The 18,646-nt window shown below is 48.6% G+C and overlaps 1 protein-coding gene across 1 annotated transcript in view; it reads right to left on the bottom strand.

Moving 5' to 3' along the window:
* The window catches only part of LOC129820202 (gamma-aminobutyric acid type B receptor subunit 2-like), a 437,561-nt gene that overhangs the window by 21,957 nt on the left and 396,958 nt on the right, over window positions 1-18,646 (bottom strand). The window contains exons 14-16 of the mRNA XM_055877203.1: window positions 6,388-6,498; window positions 4,662-4,886; window positions 4,231-4,413 (exon numbers count right to left, since the gene is read on the bottom strand). Of these exons, the coding sequence (XP_055733178.1) occupies window positions 4,231-4,413; window positions 4,662-4,886; window positions 6,388-6,498 (519 nt within the window). The remainder of the gene's footprint in view (window positions 1-4,230; window positions 4,414-4,661; window positions 4,887-6,387; window positions 6,499-18,646) is intronic.

Raw genomic sequence — 18,646 nt, 5'->3', positions numbered from 1 at the left:
TTCATTTTCATTACAGTACAACGGTTTGATTTGTTTGATCTTAGCTAGCTACATAGCCGTCTTTGTATCAAACATAATTGTGTAGTTATTGAGGTTCGCTAGCCAGCTATTTTCGTCCTAACGTAACGCAACGTAGCCAACACTGCTAGCTAGCCAGCTTGCCACCGAATAGCAGCATTGTAGAAACGAGTGCATTACAACGGAACGACTTGATTAGTGTAGTGTTAGCTGGCTACACAGTTGTCTTTGCTATCTTTGATTTGTTTGATCTTAGCTAGCTACTTAGCTGGCTACATAGCCGTCTTTGTATCAAAGATAATTGTGTAGTTATCGAGGTTCACTGAGGTTCGCTAGCCAGGTATTCTCGTCCTAACGTAACGTAACGTAACGTAGTCAACCCTGCTAGCTAGCCAGCTAGCCACCGATTAGCAGCACTGTAGAAACGATTACATTACAACGGAACGACTTGATTTGTGTAGTGTTAGCTAGCTACATAGTTTTCTTTGCTATCTTTGTATCTAAGATAATTGTGTAGCTTTGAGTAATTATCGGTTAGCTAGCCAGCTATTTTCGCCTGCCGCGCTGCCGTCCTCCTACCTAGCCAACACTGCTAGCTAACACTGCTAGCTAGCCAACTTCTACCGAATAGCAGCACTGTAGAAACTTACATTACAACGGAACGACTTGATTAGCGTAGTGTTAGCTAGTTGTCTTTGCTGTCCTTGTATCCATGATAATTGTGTAGTTTAGAGAAATTTAGAGAAATTGTCGAGGTCACCTAGCCAGCTTCACTTTCAACAACGCAGCCACTGCTAGCCAGGCTACTTCACCAGCCAGCAGTACTATATCATTTTAGTCAATCAGATCTTTTATTATTTTTTTTTTTTGCAACGTAAGCTTAACTTTCTGAACATTCGAGACGTGTAGCCCACTTGTCATTCTAATCTCCTTTGCTTTAGCGTAGCCTCTTCTGTAGCCTGTCAACTATGTGTCTGTCTATCCCTGTTCTCTCCTCTCTGCACAGACCATACAAACGCTTCACACCGCGTGGCCGCGCCCACCCTAACCTGGTGGTCCCAGCCCGCACGACCCACGTGGAGTTCCAGGTCTCCGGTAGCCTCTGGAACTGCCGATCCGCGGCCAACAAGGCAGAGCTCATCTCAGCCTATGCGTCCCTCCAGTCCCTCGACTTCTTGGCACTGACGGAAACATGGCTCACCACAGATAACACTGCTACTCCTACTGCTCTCTCTTCGTCTGCCCACGTGTTCTCGCACACCCCGAGAGCTTCTGGTCAGCGGGGTGGTGGCACCGGGATCCTCATCTCTCCCAAGTGGTCATTCTCTCTTTCTCCCCTTACCCATCTGTCTATCGCCTCCTTTGAATTCCATGCTGTCACAGTTACCAGCCCTTTCAAGCTTAACATCCTTATCATTTATCGCCCTCCAGGTTCCCTTGGAGAGTTCATCAATGAGCTTGATGCCTTGATAAGCTCCTTTCCTGAGGATGGCTCACCTCTCACAGTTCTGGGTGACTTTAACCTCCCCATGTCTACCTTTGACTCATTCCTCTCTGCCTCCTTCTTTCCACTCCTCTCCTCTTTTGACCTCACCCTCTCAGCTTCCCCCCCTACTCACAAGGCAGGCAATACGCTTGACCTCATCTTTACTAGATGCTGTTCTTCCACTAACCTCATTGCAACTCCCCTCCAAGTCTCCGACCACTACCTTGTATCCTTTTCCCTCTCGCTCTCATCCAACACTTCCCACACTGCCCCTACTCGGATGGTATCGCGCCGTCCCAACCTTCGCTCTCTCTCCCCCGCTACTCTCTCCTCTTCCATCCTATCATCTCTTCCCTCTGCCCAAACCTTCTCCAACCTATCTCCTGATTCTGCCTCCTCAACCCTCCTCTCCTCCCTTTCTGCATCCTTTGACTCTCTATGTCCCCTATCCTCCAGGCCGGCTCGGTCCTCCCCTCCCGCTCCGTGGCTCGACGACTCATTGCGAGCTCACAGAACAGGGCTCCGGGCAGCCGAGCGGAAATGGAGGAAAACTCGCCTCCCTGCGGACCTGGCATCCTTTCACTCCCTCCTCTCTACATTTTCCTCTTCTGTCTCTGCTGCTAAAGCCACTTTCTACCACTCTAAATTCCAAGCATCTGCCTCTAACCCTAGGAAGCTCTTTGCCACCTTCTCCTCCCTCCTGAATCCTCCTCCCCCTCCCCCCCCCTCCTCCCTCTCTGCAGACGACTTCGTCAACCATTTTGAAAAGAAGGTCGACGACATCCGATCCTCGTTTGCTAAGTCAAACGACACCGCTGGTTCTGCTCACACTGCCCTACCCTGTGCTTTGACCTCTTTCTCCCCTCTCTCTCCAGATGAAATCTCGCGTCTTGTGACGGCCGGCCGCCCAACAACCTGCCCGCTTGACCCTATCCCCTCCTCTCTTCTCCAGACCATTTCCGGAGACCTTCTCCCTTACCTCACCTCGCTCATCAACTCATCCTTGACCGCTGGCTACGTCCCTTCCGTCTTCAAGAGAGCGAGAGTTGCACCCCTTCTGAAAAAACCTACACTCGATCCCTCCGATGTCAACAACTACAGACCAGTATCCCTTCTTTCTTTTCTCTCCAAAACTCTTGAACGTGCCGTCCTTGGCCAGCTCTCCTGCTATCTCTCTCAGAATGACCTTCTTGATCCAAATCAGTCAGGTTTCAAGACTAGTCACTCAACTGAGACTGCTCTTCTCTGTATCACGGAGGCGCTCCGCACTGCTAAAGCTAACTCTCTCTCCTCTGCTCTCATCCTTCTAGACCTATCGGCTGCCTTCGATACTGTGAACCATCAGATCCTCCTCTCCACCCTCTCCGAGTTGGGCATCTCCGGCGCGGCCCACGCTTGGATTGCGTCCTACCTGACAGGTCGCTCCTACCAGGTGGCGTGGCGAGAATCTGTCTCCTCACCACGCGCTCTCACCACTGGTGTCCCCCAGGGCTCTGTTCTAGGCCCTCTCCCATTCTCGCTATACACCAAGTCACTTGGCTCTGTCATAACCTCACATGGTCTCTCCTATCATTGCTATGCAGACGACACACAATTAATCTTCTCCTTTCCCCCTTCTGATGACCAGGTGGCGAATCGCATCTCTGCATGTCTGGCAGACATATCAGTGTGGATGACGGATCACCACCTCAAGCTGAACCTCGGCAAGACGGAGCTGCTCTTCCTCCCGGGGAAGGACTGCCCGTTCCATGATCTCGCCATCACGGTTGACAACTCCATTGTGTCCTCCTCCCAGAGCGCTAAGAACCTTGGCGTGATCCTGGACAACACCCTGTCGTTCTCAACTAACATCAAGGCGGTGGCCCGTTCCTGTAGGTTCATGCTCTACAACATCCGCAGAGTACGACCCTGCCTCACACAGGAAGCGGCGCAGGTCCTAATCCAGGCACTTGTCATCTCCCATCTGGATTACTGCAACTCGCTGTTGGCTGGGCTCCCTGCCTGTGCCATCAAACCCCTACAACTCATCCAGAACGCCGCAGCCCGTCTGGTGTTCAACCTTCCCAAGTTCTCTCACGTCACCCCGCTCCTCCGCTCTCTCCACTGGCTTCCAGTTGAAGCTCGCATCCGCTACAAGACCATGGTGCTTGCCTACGGAGCTGTGAGGGGAACGGCACCTCAGTACCTTCAGGCTCCGATCAGGCCCTACACCCAAACAAGGGCACTGCGTTCATCCACCTCTGGCCTGCTCGCCTCCCTACCACTGAGGAAGTACAGTTCCCGCTCAGCCCAGTCAAAACTGTTCGCTGCTCTGGCACCCCAATGGTGGAACAAACTCCCTCACGACGCCAGGACAGCGGAGTCAATCACCACCTTCCGGAGACATCTGAAACCCCACCTCTTCAAGGAATACCTAGGATAAAGCAATCCTTCTGCCCCCCCCCCCCCCCCCCCCCCCCCCTTAAAAGATTTAGATGCACTATTGTAAAGTGGCTGTTCCACTGGATGTCATAAGGTGAATGCACCAATTTGTAAGTCACTCTGGATAAGAGCGTCTGCTAAATGACTTAAATGTAATGTAAATGTAATAGGGCCATGAGCTTTTCCTGACTGTGAAATTGAGAGAAAACTCTGGGGACTAAATGTAGGTAACAGGACTGGTGTGGTCGGGAGAGACTCCCTAAGTGGTGATGACATGACATAAGGCAGCATTACGATGACGTCACCTCTGTTATCTTCATGCGGAGGCGGTGGTTGTCGGTCTGCAGGCCGTCCAGTCTGGACGTGTTGGCCTGGTTCACACTGGTCACTGACGTGGACGTCTTGGAGTCCTCTTTCTTCTGGTTCGTATTGAACTTTAACCTCCGGTTCTGAGTAGCTGCGTCTGGATTGGTCCTCATCGTGATGAACTGCAAGTTGTCATAATAAAGGGCAGTGGCTTAGAATGACAGGTTAAGGTGTCACATCACATTCCTCTGATGTCATGTTATGCTTACTCATATTGGAATGTTTAAAAACAAGGGAAAGTATTTCATACAATCAGCAACATGATCATTTCTGAGATCCTCTTAGAGTGCATGAATCCAGTTGGTTGAGCAGTTTCATGCCCCTTGGCTGGACAGGAAGGGGACAGTATACCATTTCCTGTGTTCTTTACCTTTGGCACAAACACCAGACAGAGAGTGATCGTGCTGCAGAAGATGATGACCAGAGCCACGATGCAGAACTGCACATTGGGCTGGTCTCGCGTGAGGAAGGACACGGCCGCCCCGATGATACACATGATGCCCACGTTGTACACACTCATCCCGATGTACTTGCTGTCATTCAGGGCTGGGATGCTCACATTCCTCGTCTCCCAAGCCAGGAAGCACCCAAACAACTGGAGGAGAGGGGAGAGGATAGAAGAGAGGAGGGAGAGAAGGGGAAGGATAAGAAGGGAAGAGGAGGAGAGAGAGGGGAAAGGAGAGGAGAGAGGAGGGGAGGGGGACAGGAGAGTAGAGGAGAGAAAGAATGAAAGATTAACAGGGATGTATAGGCCTATTTATGTTCAGTACATGCTGTAGCTGTTGTGATATAGAGATGTACATTATGTACATTTGCACAAATATATGAATTATACCATCTAATGTGACCTACATAGCAGACAGCAGCATTGATGTAAACTTGAAAAGCCTTTTGATTTTGTGGTCATAAATGGTTTATTTTCTGAGAGTGTTTTTGTGTTCTTCACAGAACACTGCATGGAATATTCTAGAACAGAACCCCAGTGTGTCTCAACATTATAATAATGTAGCAGCATCACATGAGCACTCGTCACATGATCACACCTTGGGATAGGTTGTGTGTGTGTGTGTGTGTGTGTGTGTGTGTGTGTGTGTGTGTGTGTGTGTGTGTGTGTGTGTGTGTGTGTGTGTGTGTGTGTGTGTGTGTGTGTGTGTGTGTGCCAGTGCCATAGGATAGATGATGACTCAATCCTCAGATGCTGCTCCTACTGTTGTCATGTCCCAGTTTTGTCTCAGACACAACTACTCTGAAGTTTGTCACGCCATGTATCTCACTTTCTGTCTAACTGCTCTCTTTCTGTTTCCTCTGTCTCTCTTTCTCTCTCATGGCTATAAGTAGACTGAAAGGCTGAATTATTTACAGTCTGGACTAGTTAAGTTAAGGTGTTCAAACACACCAGCCGAGGGGAAGCGGAACATTTTCAAATATGTCACATTTCATTTAGAAACCTTAGGCTTCTGGAGGGGTTCGGTTAACTACGTCACTGGGAGCTCTGCTTGGAGGCGCACACACGCACGCGCGCGCACGCACGCACGCACGCACGCACGCACGCACGCACGCACGCACGCACGCACGCACACACACACACACACACACACACACAATGAACCTAGTTACTACTCAATGGGACCACTCTTATATGGTTGGGGAGAGAACAGTGATCAAAGTATTTTGTGTTTCCTTTGATATTTCTCTTTCTCACAGTGGAAGGTTCTCTTCAGTGAAGGACAAGTCTATTGTGGGTAACTCATCACTGAACCGATGGCAGGTCATGTGCTATTTCTCTCTGTATAGTAGGGTATGAGTCATATCCCAGTATTCAGACAGAACAATAGAATGTGCTCTATGCCTGATGAAATCGACATCTAACAACCAATGATATGATTACCATATGTGTGCTTTGTGTGTGGCAGAAAACTTGCTATTGAACTCTCCATCATGACACAATGACCATGGTATACACATGCTAGACGGTGTTCAGATAACAGCCACCCCCTCTTGCTTTCCTGCAGCTCAGAGACTACCTCCCTAACCATGACTAGGTCCTTGAGGTGACGGACACACACACACACACACCAATCTCTCTCCTTACTCACCATAAGCAGGCCCTTGTACGCGTAAACGATCCCCAGCCAAATGGTCATGTGTGTGTTCTCACAGTGTTCCAGGAAGGGCCGGATGGCTATGTCCCGCCCCTGGGGGTCCGCCTGTAGGGACACAGAGAGAGAGAGAGAAAAGGTCAACCAGTGAAGAACAAACACCATTGTAAATACAACCCATATTTATGCTTATTTATTTTCCTTTTGTACTTTAACCATTTGTACATCGTTACAATACTTTATAGATACATAATATGACATTTGTAATGTCTTTATTCTTTTGGAACTTCTGTGAGTGTAACGTTTACTGTTCATTTTTATTGTTTATTTCACTTTTGTATATTATCTACTTCACTTGCTTTGGCAATGTTAACATATGTTTCCCATGCCAATAAAGCCCCTTGAATTGAATTGAATTGAGAGAAGAGAAGGACTGGTCAGTGGTGGACACATGCATGTCAAAAACAACAACAACAATACCAACAACAACAGCCTAAGCAAAAATATTTTCAACTACAATCAAATTCTGAACAGTACTTCTCCCAAAAAGTACAAGTTAGACAGTGTCACACATACACAGCAACTACAGTTGATTATGATCTTATGTGACATACAATACCAGTAAAAAGTTTGGACACACCTACTCAGTCAAGGGTTTTCCTTCATTTTTACTATTTTCTACATTGTAGAATAATAGTGAAGACATCAACACTATGAAATAACACATATGGAATCATGCAGTAACCAATTTTTTTTTTAAACAAATCAAAATATATTTTTTATTTGAGATTCTTCAATAGTAGCCACCCTTTGCCTTGATGACAGCTTTGGACACTCTTGGCATTCTCTCAACCAGCTTCATGAGGAATGCATTTCCAACAGTCTTGAAAGAGTTCCCACATGCTGAGCACGGATGCTTTTCCTTCACTCTGCTGTCCAACTCATCCTAAACTATCTCAATTGGTTTGAGGTCGGGTGATTGTGGAGGCCAGGTCATCTGATGCAGCACTCCATCAATCTCCCTCTTGGTAAAATAGCCCTTAAACAGCCTGGAGGTGTGTTTTGGATAATTGTCCTGTTGAAAAACAAATGATAGTCCCACTAAGCCCAAACCAGATGGGATAGTGTATCACTGCAGAATGCTGTGATAGCCATGCTGGTTAAGTGTGCCTTGAATTCTAAATAAATCACAGACAGTGTCACCAGCAAAGCACCCCCACAACATCACAACCCCTCCTCTATGGTGGGAACCACACATGCGTAGATCATCCGTTCACTCCGGCGGTTGGAACCAAAAATCTCAAATTTGGACTCATCAGACACAAGGAGAGATTTCCACTGGTCTAATGTCCATTGCTTGTGTTTCTTGGCCCAAGCAAGTCTCTTCTTATTATTGGTGTCCTTTAGTCGTGGTTTCTTTGCAGCAATTCGACCATGAAGGCCTGATTCACGCAGTCTCCTCTGAACAGTTGATGTTGAGATGTGTCTGTCACTTGAACTCTGTGAAGCATTTCTTTGGGCTGCAATTTCTGAAGTGGTAACTCTAATGAACTTATCCTCTGCAGCAGAGGTAACTCTGGGTCTTGCTTTCCTGTGGCGGTCCTCATGAGAGCCAGTTTCATCATAGCGCTTGATGGTTTTTATGACTCCCCATGAAGAAACGTTCAAAGTTCTTGAAATGTTCCGGATTGACTGACCTTCGTGTCTTAAAGTACTGATGGACTGTCGTTTCTCTTTGCTTCTTTGAGCTGTTCTTGCAATAATATGGACTTGGTCTTTTACCAACTAGCGCTATCTTCTGTTATACCAAACCTACTCTGTCACAACAATATGAATAAAATTATTAAATTACAAGCCTAGTTAGTTTAGCCACCGAAAAAGGATGCAACCTTCTCGCCAGCCATGATTGGCTGAGATAATGAGTGGGCTGGACATGCCGACAGATGAGTTCAGATTGGTTCTTTCTATTTGAGCTGGTCAGTAAGTGGAGGTAATCCTGACTTTTTAAAAAGTGTATTGCGTAGTAGAACTGCATAAGTGTTGCTCTCCACTTTCTGGAGGAACGAGTTTTGAAATCAGTGGAATTAGAGTATGATAGCTAAGGAGATGGAGAAAACACCTGTGTCTGGATTTCATCTTCAAACTAAGGGCAATCATGGCATCTGTGACAGGGAGAAGCGTCCATCCATAATGTATACGGGTAAGATAGTCTAGTTAGCTATATTTTCAGATATTACACGTTTCTAATTTTGACAGAAAGTCGTTTTCATTTGAAGTTAGTGTACTTTTAGCTGGTTCGCTAGCTAACGTTATGTGTATGATCTTATTATTCATACCTCAGAGCCATTTGTTTGCTAGTTATAGCCTGTTAGCGAGCAAACATTGAACCTGGCTGGTTAGCTACCTGCAGATTCATGCAGTGTAGTAATGTCATGAGTTGGGATTTTGGTTAATTGATAACCTAGCTAGCTAGCTACATGTCTTAACAAAATACTCCACTATGCAAGTAACCATTTCAATAGAATGTCACTACGACAACTGTTGATAGACATAGCTGGTAAATTCGCTCTGGCTATCTATTCAGATTTCAGAGCACTCTCATCTGAGTGTGCCAGAGCACAGAATAACTGACGAATTTACAAACGCTCAACCCCCGTTGAATATTTTGTATTTTTAATTTCACCTTTATTTAACCAGGTAGGCCAGTTGAGAACAAGTTCTCATTTACAACTGCGACCTGGCCAAGATAAAGCAAAGCAGTGTGACACAACACAGAGTTACACATGGAATAAACAAACATACAGCCAATAATACAATAGAAAAAGAGCATGCATTTAGTTTTACTAGCGTTTAAGAGCAGTTGGAAGTCACGGAAGGAGTGTTGTATGGCATTGAAGCTCGTCTGGAGGTTAGTTAACACAGTGTCCAAAGAAGGGCCAGAAGTATACAGAATGGTGTCGTCTGCGTAGAGGTGGATCAGTGAATCAACCAGCTGCAAGAGCAACATCATTGATGTATACAGAGAAAAGAGTCAGCCTGAGAATTGAACCCTGTGGCACCCCCATAGAGACTGTCAGAGGTCCAGACAACAGGCCCTCCGATTTGACACACTGAACTCTGTCTGAGAAGTAGTTGGTGAACTAGGCGAGGCAGTCATTTGAGAAACCAAGGCTGTTGAGTCTGCCGATAAGAATGTGGTGATTGACAGAGTCGAAAGCCATGGCCAGGTCAATGAATACAGCTGCACAGTATATGGCCGGTGTCAGTAAACGTTGGCAAAATGTTGGCAAAATGTCTGTAATTGTTGCCAGCAGCACAGTTGCAGTCACCAACCCTCTGGATAACATAAAAACCTCCTAACCAGGGCTGCTAGGGTGAGTAAAATGGCCAGTGAGTTGTTCTCTCAGTTGTGTCTGGAAGTAGCTAACAAGCTAGCCAACGGTCAGATCAACCCTTAAAGAGATGGGTGGGGTGTGAACGATGCTGAATGGGGTGGGGTGTGAACGATGCTGAATGGGGTGGGGTGTGAACGATGCTGAATGGGGTGGGGTGTAAACGATGCTGAATGGGGTGGGGTGTGAACGATGCTGAATGGGGTGGGGTATGAACGATGCTGAATGGGGTGGGGTGTGAACGATGCTGAATGGGGTGGGGTGTGAACGATGCTGAATGGGGTGGGGTGTGAACGATGCTGAATGGGGTGGGGTGTGAACGATGCTGAATGGGGTGGGGTGTGAACGATGCTGAATGGTTTGGGGTGTGAACGATGCTGAATGGGGTGGGGTGTGAACGATGCTGAATGGGGTGGGGTATGAACGATGCTGAATGGGGTGGGGTGTGAACGATGCTGAATGGGGTGGGTTGTGACGATGCTGAATGGGGTGGGGTGTGAACGATGCTGAATGGGGTGGGGTGTGAACGATGCTGAATGGGGTGGGTTGTGACGATGCTGAATGGGGTGGGTTGTGACGATGCTGAATGGGGTGGGGTGTGAACGATGCTGAATGGGGTGGGGTGTGAACGATGCTGAATGGGTGGAGACAAAGAAGGGATCTCTTCACTAGATACCAAAACATTCAAAGGCTAAAAGTGAGTTTACAAGTTTATCAACTTTCAAAGCAGAATTACTTTTCCATTGTTCCTCAAAAATGCAGTATATGATATACCATTTTGAAGCACTGAGTCTCGACGTTTATCCAATGTAAAAAACACGATTTCAAATTTTGCTACATAAAACCAAATCCAGGTGGTGAGTCACGTATATAGCCGTGTTATTTTCTACTCGCTGTATATAGCCATGTTATTTTCTACTCATTGTTTTTCATTATTAACTGTGTATTGATTCCTTGTGTCACTATTTAAATGTTTTGTCTGCATTGTTGAAAAAGGACTGTAAGTAAGCATTTTACTGTTAGTCTACATCTGTTGTTTACAAAGCATGTGACAAATACAATTTGATTTGATATGAATCAAAAATTCAGGTGTATAATGAAACTGAGGAGGTACAACAGCCTGGGGGTTGTTTAAACACCACTGAAATTGCATTAATCCAGATTTACACTGTTAATCCAGATTTACACTGTTTATGACCTTACTTAATGAGCCATTATAGATAGGTTTGATTTATACCCCCATCCTTTCTTCTAGCTCTCATTTTTCTATCTCTCTCTTTCTCTTTCCTTCTCTCCTTCTTTCTCTTTGTCTCTCTCTCTCTCTCTTTCTGTCTCCCCCTCTCTTTCTCTCTCTCTTTCTCTCTTGCAGGGGATTTACAGGCCAAATTAGAGCTGTTGACAGCAATTAGCGTATCACATGACAACGTAGCTCTCGGGGGAACTTTCTAGTGCACTACTTTTGGCCAGGACTCATAGGGCTCTGGTCAAAAGTAGCGCACTATAGACCTATATAGGGAAAAGGGTGCAATTTGGGACACAACTTATCCCCTTGAAACGTTGTAGGGTACAGTTAAATCTATTCTCTACATAATCTCTATTCATTATTTTCCTCTTCTGAGAGCTTTGTTGGATTAGGACTTCAAATGTGATTATACATCAGATTAGACATTGGGCTCCCGAGTGGCGCAGCGGTCTAAGGCACTGCATCTCAGTAATAGAGGTGTCACTACAGACCCTGGTTCGATTCCAGGCTGTATCACAACTGGCCGGGATTGGGAGTCCCATAGGGTGGCGCACAATTGTCCCAGAGTCGTCCGGGTTTGGCTGGGGTAGGCCGTCATTGTAAAAGTTCAGTTTTCGCTCAATATTCAAAACACAAAGCCCACAAAGGATTCAAACATTTAGGTAGCATGCAGACAGTCCCTATACACCTGGCGGAATGTAACCTAGCCGAAACAGAGGCTACATCCCAAATGGCACTCTATTCCCTAAGTAGTGAACAATGCGTTCTAGAGTGCCTCCAGATCTCATATCGCTGCAGTTTGAATCCAGTCCACTGATAATGCAGCACACTCTCTCTTTCCTCTTTACCTGTCTTATCCCATAAACAGAAAACACGCAAGGAAAACACGCAAGTCCTCAACTGGCAGCTTCACTAAATTGTACCCGCAAAACACCAAACTCAACATCAACAGTGAAGAGGCGACTCTGGGATGCTGGCCTTCTAGGCAGAGTTCCTCTGTTCAGTCTCTGTGTTCTTTTGCCCATGTTAATATTTTATTTTTATTGGCCAGTCTGAGATATGGCTTTTTCTTTGCAACTCTGCCTAGAAGGATAGCATCCCAGAGTCACCTCTTCACTGTTGACGTTGAGATTGGTGTTTTGCGGGTACTATTTAATGAAGGTATCAGTTGAGGACTTGTGAGGCGTCTGTTTCTTAAACTAGACCCTCTAATGTACTTGTCCTCTTGCTCAGTCGAGCATCGGGCCTCCCACTCCTCTTTCTACTCTGGTTAGAGCCAGTTTGCGCTGTTCTGTGAAGGGAGTAGTACACAGCGTCGTACGAGATCTTCAGTTTCTTGGCAATTTCTCGCATCGAATAGCCTTCATTTCTCAGATCAAGAATAGACTGACGGATTTCAGAAGAATGTTATTTGTTTGTGGCCATTTTTAGCCTGTAATCAAACCCACAAATGCTGATGCTCCAGATACTCAACTAGTCTAAAGAAAGCCAGTTTTATTGCTTCTTTAATCAGAACAACAGTTTTCAGCTGTAGTAACATAATTGCAAAAGGGTTTTCTAATGATCAATTAGCCTTTTAAAATGATAAACTTGGATTAGCTAACACAATGTGCCATTGGATCACAGGAGTGATGGTTGCTGATAACGGGCCTCTGTACACCTATGTAGATAACCATAAAAAATCTACCGTTTCCAGCTACAATAGTCATTTACAACATTGACAATGTGTACAATGTATTTCTGATCAATTCTATGTTATTTTAATGGACAAAAAATGAGCTTTTCTTTAAAAAACAAGGACATTTTTAAGTGACCCCAAACTTTTGAACGGTAGTGTATTTGGGACGCTCGGCTGAAGGGAGTTGTAGTTTTTATTAAGCAATTATTCAACCTAGTTCCGCGCAGAAACGTGGTAATTAACTACAATGACCATAATCCATTGAGCCTGTTTTTTCGGCTCAGAGATGGACACAATTTTACGCCTGCTACGTTAGATACACACAGACAACATAGACTACACGAGAGAGGAATGTACACACTACAACGACGAGAGAGAGGGATATAGACAGTTTGTGAAAGTATGCCTTATCTACTTTGAAGAACTAGTAAAATGACTTAGTCAGGCAGTTCTGCAGCACGCTTAGCCAGCCTAGCTAAATAGGATGACTAAAGACAGTACAGAGATACAGAGATAACGTTGTCTGGCTGTTTGGCTGATACTGCCTGAGCAGGGATGAGATGATGACTATAAGGAAAAATAATAAAGTCATCAAATACAAATTAAGTCATACACACAACTGAAATATTGTGTTATTTCATAGTCATTTCCTATTTTTCAATTGATGTCTACCCAATGTGGACCTGACAGAGACAATGGAATATTTTCAATGTTTTGAAAATGAAATGTTCCCTATTTTTGGCTTTAGAATTCCCATTGAAATGCTCTAAAATCATTTTTAGATTTTTTAAAATCTAAACCGAAATCGAAAACTGTGATTCTTTTATAAATAATCAAACCGAAACCAAACCGACCTCAAAAAGCACTAATCGCTCAGCACTACAGATAGGACACATAGAAAAGTATTTCTTTAGGCAATAATCATGCAAACACATGTTTTTTAAAATTTTATTGTGACACGGCATCAGTGAAATTTCAACCTATAATCTTCTGTTTTATGTCCATGTAATTCGTCCACTGCACCACCAGGATGGAGCTAGCGTGCCATGTTTACAAAGCTGTTCATGTTAGTCTATTCAAACAGACCCCCATTTCAAAGGAAACAAGCACTCATTAAGATCAGGTGTGGCCAATTAGTGGGCGTGGCCAACACACCAGAACACACTCAACAAGATAGAGAATGGAATGTGTTTGTTTTAAAATATCATTCTTAGAACGTTCTCTAAGCGTTACCAATCTTCTCTTGTTTTTATGGAAAGTTTTCTTTGCATTCTTGGAACAATTTGAGAACATGACTTCGAATAGAACCATAACGAAACCTGTAGGAAACATTATGCTGAAGTACTGAAATTCCTACAGAAGAACGTTGTTTCTTAACATTCTCTGAACTATTTGACAACATTCCCGATGTCAAACCAGTTGGAGAACGTTCCTAGAACATTGCCAACATTTTAAGAAGCAAGAGGCAAGGACGGAGGCAGGGAGGGTTAGGGAGCCAGTCATCCGAGTGGCGTGCTCCACACTAGGGAGAGACTAAAGAGAGTAGCGGGTAGGCGTGGAGAGCCCTGGTTCTTTCTGGAGGAGGGATGGAAAGAAGGAAGGAAAGAAAGATGGAGAGTGGAGGAGTGGGGCCAACAGGTGAGAGGAGGAGTGGGACCAACAGGGGAGATGAGGAGTGGGACCAACAGGGGAGAGGAGGAGTGGGAACAACAGGAGAGAGGAGGAGTGGGACCAACAGGAGAGAGGAGGAGTGGGACCAACAGGGGAGAAGAGGAGTGGGAACAACAGGAGAGAGGAGGAGTGGGACCAACAGGAGAGAGGAGGAGTGGGACCAACAGGAGAGAAGAGGAGTGGGACCAACAGGAGAGAGGAGGAGTGGGACCAACAGGGGAGAGGAGGAGTGGGAACAACAGGAGAGAGGAGGAGTGGGACCAACAGGTGAGAGGAGGAGTGGGACCAACAGGTGAGAGGAGGAGTGAGACCAACAGGTGAGAGGAGGAGTGGGACCAACAGGGGAAGGGAGGAGTGGGACCAACAGGTGAGATGAGGAGTGGGACCAACAGGAGAGAGGATGAGTGGGACCAACAGGTGAGAGGAGGAGTGGGACCAACAGGGGAAGGGAGGAGTGGGACCAACAGGTGAGAGGAGGAGTGGGACCAACAGGGGAGAGGAGGAGTGGGACCAACAGGAGAGAGGAGGAGTGGGACCAACAGGAGAGAGGAGGAGTGGGACCAACAGGAGAGAGGAGGAGTGGGACAAACAGGTGAGAGGAGGAGTGGGACCAACAGGAGAGAGGAGGAGTGGGACCAACAGGAGAGAGGAGGAGTGGGACCAACAGGAGAGAAGAGGAGTGGGACCAACAGGAGAGAGGAGGAGTGGGACCAACAGGTGAGATGAGGAGTGGGACCAACAGGAGAGAGGAGGAGTGGGACCAACAGGTGAGAGGAGGAGTGGGACCAACAGGTGAGAGGAGGAGTGGGACCAACAGGTGAGATGAGGAGTGGGACCAACAGGAGAGAGGAGGAGTGGGACCAACAGGTGAGAGGAGGAGTGGGACCAACAGGGGAAGGGAGGAGTGGGACCAACAGGTGAGATGAGGAGTGGGACCAACAGGAGAGAGGAGGAGTGGGACCAACAGGAGAGAGGAGGAGTGGGACCAACAGGAGAGAGGAGGAGTGGGACCAACAGGAGAGAGGAGGAGTGGGACCAACAGGAGAGAAGAGGAGTGGGACCAACAGGTGAGAGGAGGAGTGGGACCAACAGGAGAGAGGAGGAGTGGGACCAACAGGAGAGAGGAGGAGTGGGACCAACAGGAGAGAGGAGGAGTGGGACCAACAGGAGAGAGGAGGAGTGGGACCAACAGGGGAGAGGAGGAGTGGGACCAACAGGAGAGAGGAGGAGTGGGTCCAACAGGAGAGAGGAGGAGTGGGACCAACAGGTGAGAGGAGGAGTGGGACCAACAGGAGAGAGGAGGAGTGGGACCAACAGGTGAAAGGAGGAGTGGGACCAACAGGTGAGAGGAGGACTGGGACCAACAGGTGAGAGGAGGAGTGGGACCAACAGGAGAGAGGAGGAGTGGGTCCAACAGGAGAGAGGAGGAGTGGGACCAACAGGTGAGAGGAGGAGTGGGACCAACAGGAGAGAGGAGGACTGGGTCCAACAGGTGAGATGAGGAGTGGGACCAACAGGAGAGAGGAGGAGTGGGTCCAACAGGGGAGAGGAGGAGTGGGACCAACAGGGGAGAGGAGGAGTGGGACCAACAGGAGAGAGGAGGAGTGGGACCAACAGGAGAGAGGAGGAGTGGGACCAACAGGGGAGAGGAGGAGTGGGACCAACAGGAGAGAGGAGGAGTGGGACCAACAGGAGAGAGGAGGAGTGTGACCAACAGGGGAGAGGAGAAGTGGGACCAACAGGGGAGAGGAGGAGTGGGACCAACAGGAGAGAGGAGGAGTGGGACCAACAGGGGAGAGGAGGAGTGGGACCAACAGGAGAGAGGAGGAGTGGGACCAACAGGGGAAGGGAGGAGTGGGACCAACAGGAGAGAGGAGGAGTGGGACCAACAGGAGAGAGGAGGAGTGAGACCAACAGGAGAGAGGAGGAGTGGGACCAACAGGTGAGAGGAGGAGTGGGAACAACAGGAGAGAGGAGGAGTGGGACCAACAGGTGAGAGGAGGACTGGGACCAACAGGTGAGAGGAGGAGTGGGACCAACAGGAGAGAGGAGGAGTGGGTCCAACAGGAGAGAGGAGGAGTGGGACCAACAGGTGAGAGGAGGAGTGGGACCAACAGGAGAGAGGAGGACTGGGTCCAACAGGTGAGATGAGGAGTGGGACCAACAGGAGAGAGGAGGAGTGGGTCCAACAGGAGAGAGGAGGAGTGGGACCAACAGGTGAGAGGAGGAGTGGGACCAACAGGAGAGAGGAGGAGTGGGACCAACAGGAGAGAGGAGGAGTGGGACCAACAGGAGAGAGGAGGAGTGGGACCAACAGGGGAGAGGAGGAGTGGGACCAACAGGAGAGAGGAGGAGTGGGACCAACAGGAGAGAGGAGGAGTGTGACCAACAGGGGAGAGGAGGAGTGTGACCAACAGGGGAGAGGAGGAGTGGGACCAACAGGGGAGAGGAGGAGTGGGACCAACAGGGGAGAGGAGGAGTGGGACCAACAGGAGAGAGGAGGAGTGGGACCAACAGGGGAAGGGAGGAGTGGGACCAACAGGAGAGAGGAGGAGTGTGACCAACAGGGGAGAGGAGGAGTGGGACCAACAGGTGAGAGGAGGAGTGGGACCAACAGGAGAGAGGAGGAGTGGGACCAACAGGGGAGAGGAGGAGTGGGACCAACAGGAGAGAGGAGGAGTGGGACCAACAGGGGAAGGGAGGAGTGGGACCAACAGGAGAGAGGAGGAGTGGGACCAACAGGAGAGAGGAGGAGTGGGACCAACAGGTGAGAGGAGGAGTGGGAACAACAGGAGAGAGGAGGAGTGGGACCAACAGGAGAGAGGAGGAGTGGGACCAACAGGTGAGAGGAGGAGTGGGACCAACAGGGGAAGGGAGGAGTGGGACCAACAGGTGAGATGAGGAGTGGGACCAACAGGAGAGAGGAGGAGTGGGACCAACAGGAGAGAGGAGGAGTGGGACCAACAGGGGAAGGGAGGAGTGGGACCAACAGGTGACATGAGGAGTGGGACCAACAGGTGACATGAGGAGTGGGACCAACAGGAGAGAGGAGGAGTGGGACCAACAGGTGAGATGAGGAGTGGGACCAACAGGTGAGATGAGGAGTGGGACCAACAGGTGACATGAGGAGTGGGACCAACAGGAGAGAGGAGGAGTGGGACCAACAGGAGAGATGAGGAGTGGGACCAACAGGTGAGATGAGGAGTGGGACCAACAGGTGAGATGAGGAGTGGGACCAACAGGAGAGAGGAGGAGTGGGACCAACAGGGGAAGGGAGGAGTGGGACCAACAGGTGACATGAGGAGTGGGACCAACAGGTGACATGAGGAGTGGGACCAACAAGAGAGAGGAGGAGTGGGACCAACAGGGGAAGGGAGGAGTGGGACCAACAGGTGACATGAGGAGTGGGACCAACAGGTGACATGAGGAGTGGGACCAACAGGTGACATGAGGAGTGGGACCAACAGGAGAGAGGAGGAGTGTGACCAACAGGAGAGAGGAGGAGTGGGACCAACAGGTGAGAGGAGGACTGGGACCAACAGGTGAGAGGAGGAGTGGGACCAACAAGAGAGAGGAGGAGTGGGACCAACAGGTGAGAGGAGGAGTGGGATCAACAGGTGAGAGGAGGAGTGTGACCAACAGGAGAGAGGAGTGGGACCAACAGGAGAGAGGAGGAGTGTGACCAACAGGTGAGAGGAGGAGTGGGACCAACAGGTGAGAGGAGGAGTGGGACCAACAGGAGAGAGGAGGAGTGGGACCAACAGGGGAGAGGAGGAGTGGGACCAACAGGAGAGAGGAGGAGTGGGACCAACAGGGGAGAGGAGGAGTGGGACCAACAGGGGAGAGGAGGAGTGGGACCAACAGGAGAGAGGAGGAGTGGGACCAACAGGTGAGAGGAGGAGTGGGACCAACAGGTGAGAGGAGGAGTGGGACCAACAGGAGAGAGGAGGAGTGTGACCAACAGGAGAGAGGAGGAGTGGGACCAACAGGTGAGAGGAGGAGTGGGAACAACAGGAGAGAGGAGGAATGGGACCAACAGGAGAGAGGAGGAGTGTGAACAACAGGAGAGAGGAGGAGTGTGAACAACAGGAGAGAGGAGGAGTGGGACCAACAGGAGAGAAGAGGAGTGGGACCAACAGGAGAGAGGAGGACTGGGACCAACAGGTGAGAGGAGGACTGGGACCAACAGGAGAGAGGAGGAGTGGGATCAACAGGAGAGAGGAGGAGTGGGAACAACAGGAGAGAGGAGCAGTGGGACCAACAGGAGAGAGG

Source organism: Salvelinus fontinalis, chromosome 22 (assembly GCF_029448725.1).
Source record: "Salvelinus fontinalis isolate EN_2023a chromosome 22, ASM2944872v1, whole genome shotgun sequence".
NCBI classification, from domain to species: domain Eukaryota; kingdom Metazoa; phylum Chordata; class Actinopteri; order Salmoniformes; family Salmonidae; genus Salvelinus; species Salvelinus fontinalis.
The sequence above is the reverse complement of the archived record's forward strand: the minus strand, read 5'-3'. Positions and strand labels throughout refer to the sequence as shown.